At 35.7% G+C, this 3,725-nt stretch overlaps 1 protein-coding gene across 1 annotated transcript; it reads right to left on the reverse strand.

Annotated features, from left to right (window-relative positions):
* Window positions 1-267: 267 nt before the first annotated feature.
* LOC146937401 (uncharacterized) lies at window positions 268-1,696 on the reverse strand. Its single transcript, XM_085757779.1, has 2 exons — window positions 1,008-1,696; window positions 268-846 (listed from the first exon to the last, which is right to left on the reverse strand). The coding sequence occupies exons 1-2, from the start codon at window positions 1,566-1,568 to the stop codon at window positions 268-270; spliced, it is 1,140 nt and encodes a 379-aa protein (XP_085613905.1). The 5' UTR covers window positions 1,569-1,696.
* Window positions 1,697-3,725: the final 2,029 nt, after the last annotated feature.

Consider the following 3,725-nt stretch of genomic DNA (forward strand, 5'->3'; position numbering starts at 1 on the left):
ATTGCATCTAAGCAATCTCTAGGCAATCTCAATCAATTTTAATTCAATTATTTTATTAATAGGTAAAAATCGTAAATATTAAAAATAAGGAAATTAAATAAATGATCATACATAAAAAATTACAATAAATTTATTGTAAATTAATTTTTTATAACAAGCAAAAACGATGAGCAATACATATAAACGAGAAATACATAACGACGAGAAATACATAAAGACAAGAAATATATAATGAGATTAAATACATAACAATGAGAAATATATAAATTAATTTGAGTTGTTCTCGTGTCTGAAACGTTCCCAATTATGCTCCACCAAATCGGCTTGAAGTTGACGATGAATTTGTTTTTCTTGAATATGTGCTCTCCGTTGCATGTATGTTCCTAAAAAGTGAGGATGAGGGCCATTAGATACTTCAGCTGATGGAATGCCATTATCGACATGATCGTAATCAAAGTTACCATCATACGTGTCACGTTCATCTTCGACAATCATGTTATGCATTATGATGCATGCATACATAATATGTTTCATTGTATTCATGTGCCAAGAACATGATGGACCGCGTACAATTGCGAATCGAGATTGAAGCACTCCAAATGCTCGTTCCACATCTTTTCTTACCGATTCTTGTCGTTTGGCAAATAATTGTCTCTTTTCTCCTTGGGGCATTGGGATGGTTTTGACAAATGTAGCCCATTCGGGATAAATGCCATCAGCTAGATAATACCCCATATTATAAGTAGTAGTATTCACGGTGTACTGTACATTGGGTGCCTCTCCTTCTAAAATGTTGAAAAACACATTGGATGTGTTTAAAACATTAATGTCATTGTTTGTGCCCGGCGTACCAAAAAAAGCATGTCAAATCCATAAATCATAGGATGCAACCGCCTCAAGCATAATTGTTGGTTTCCCATGATCTCCTCGACAAAATTTTCCTTTCCAAGCCACGGGACAATTTTTCCATTCCCAATGCTTACAATCAATGGAACCTAACATACTTGGAAATCCACATGCCTCCCTATTTTTAGAAGGCGTTCAGTGTCTTCATTGTTAGGCCTTCTCAGGTACTGAGTCCCAAATATTGTGTGCACTCCCGTTACAAACCTCTCTAAACACTCCATTGCAGTACTTTCACCAATTCGAACATAGTCGTCCAAATTATCAGCAGGAACTCCATATGCCAACAAACAAAGAGCGGCAGTGCACTTCTGCAACGGCGAAAGGCTTACTCTATGAACTACATCAATCCTTGTTTGGAAGTAATCGTCATGATTTCCAAGGGCTTCAACAATTCGAAGAAACACATGCCTTCGCATTCTAAACCTTCTGCGAAATTGATCGTCTGTGTATACCAGATTTGCAGAGAAGTAGTCGTTGAATAATCGAGTATGTCCTTCTTCACGACTCTGATTTATCACCCTTCTTTTTTGTTTGCGCGTAGTGTTATTTTCAACTTGTTGCCCTTTACGTATTAATCGTATCACTTCTTCTGCAGGGTTGTCCTCAAAGCATTCATCTATCATTTGGTTCCATATTGTATCAGAGTCGGTGTTTGGATCCATTATGTGGATGATATATGAAAATAAGAGAATTGTTGAAGATGAGAGAATTGGAAATGAGAGAAGATTGAAACAGAAGATTATAGAATGAGAGAAGATTGAACAAATGAGAGAATTGGAAATGTTCTCTTAAATTAGTTATATATAGTTTTATTTTCATAACGGCTAGTTTTGTAACGGCTAGTTTTTATAACGGTTAATTTTTTAACGGCTAGTTTTTTACAGGCTAGTTTATAACAACTAGTTTTTTACCGGCTAGTTTATAACGGCTAGTTTTTTAACGGTTAGTTTTTTACCGACTAGTTTTTTTAAAAGGCTAGTTTTTAAATGACTAATTTATTAACTGCTAATAAAAATTCAAAACTAAACTTGAATGAACACAGTAAACATGAATCAACGTGAAACAAAAAAGCATATAATGTATAATGCGTGTCGTTAATTATTGGATGAGTGAGTGGTGTTAATACATCATCGTTTTCGACTGTCACACTTACAATTCTAGTTTGTTTAGTGAGAGAAACTCCAACTTCTCTCTAAACTTTCTTTCTCTTTCGTTCATCGAGGACGGGTGGTTTTAGGTCATTTTTTGACCTGGAATCACCCCTCTACATCTTTTTCTCCTTTCCTTTCAATCTAAATAAGTGATTTTCACATATATCAATTTTTTCCTTTTGTGTTTTTTGTGATTTCGTCGTCTAAGTGCGGCGTTGTGTGTTCGTTGTCTTGTGCGGCGTTTGATTTCTCGTCTTGTCGCGGTGTTCGTTTAATTCCTATTGAAAGATCTACATCAATCAATTACAAATTCAACCAATGATTTGGACTTCAACGTTGCAGATCCGGAAGCATGGGTATTTCGGTGATTTAGGTTTTATCATATTGTTTGTAGGCATTTTGCCGTTGTATGCTATTAACATGGGTGCTGTGAGTTTGTTCGCAGATTCACCCTTTACGTTTTTAGCGATGTTTGTATCTGATGTACTCTATCGATTTGAATGAATGAATATCCTTTTGTTTTTGTCAAAAAAAAAAAAAAACGTGAAAGAATAAGCATAGTAGTTGTATCCTTCAACGTGAAACAATAAGCATACTTAAGTGAACATTTAACTTAAATGAAATTCAATTAAATTCAAGATTACAACAATAAGCATTAAACTTAAATGAAAATAAATAAAATTACAATATTAGTTAATTCATTCCTAACTTCTGCCTAATCCGACTGCAACAAAATTCATGATCTTGAAGTTGTCTTTCATTCATAGTAGTTGTATCCTTGATGAGGATTTCATACCACTTTGTCTCATTCTCACTCTCCCTTGCTTTGGCCTCTCTTTCTCTTGCTTCAGCCTCCTTTTCCCTTGCTTCAGCCATCCTTAACATGATAACATTTCTATCTGCTGCAACTTTTTCCATGACAGATAAATCAACATTAGTAGAAGACATTGCTGCTTTTCCTTTGCTCTTCCTTTTTGCTACTTTTTGTCCCATTGGACGGACCACAGGTGATGGTTGTTCATAGTCTGAACATTCAATAGGTGTTCCTGGATTTGATCATGTTGTGTACCCCCCACTACTAGAAACCTTTGTTCTTTTTGAAAAGTTTTCAATTGCATCTCCCTGCCATTTGGGTTCATCTTTCAATAACATCCAAGCATGCACATGAAGAAAATTTTTTTTTAGTGTCTTGTGCGTAAATCCTATGTGCCTCAGCCAAGACATCATTCTCAGAGCGTCCACTTTTGTTTTGATTAAGGGCGGACTTGTAGCAGCCAACAAACTTCTTAATACGACCATTCAAACGATGATATCGAGCTTTTATTTGACCTGTTTCCTTTTTGGTAGTTGATCGCGGTAGATGTTGTAGTTGTCTCTGACTCTATTCCAAAAACCATCTGATTTTTGGTCGACTCCAACAATTGAGTCCTTCGAAATGTTGAGCCATGATTGAAATAGAAGTGTGTCTTCTTCTTGCGAAAAACTCGCACGAGTTTTAGTTTTTTTCTTGGTAGAACTTTGTCCTTCATCAAACTTAATATTTTCCAAACCAATTTGAGTAGAGAATTGCGACATGTCGTTACTGGAATCCACACCACCGCTAGAACCCATTGGAGGCCTACACCACATATTGGAATTTGTTGGTTGAGGTGGATAAAAATAATATTG

Source organism: Medicago sativa, chromosome 3 (assembly GCF_051527215.1).
Source record: "Medicago sativa cultivar Bolivia chromosome 3, Bolivia_mono, whole genome shotgun sequence".
Lineage (NCBI taxonomy): Eukaryota > Viridiplantae > Streptophyta > Magnoliopsida > Fabales > Fabaceae > Medicago > Medicago sativa.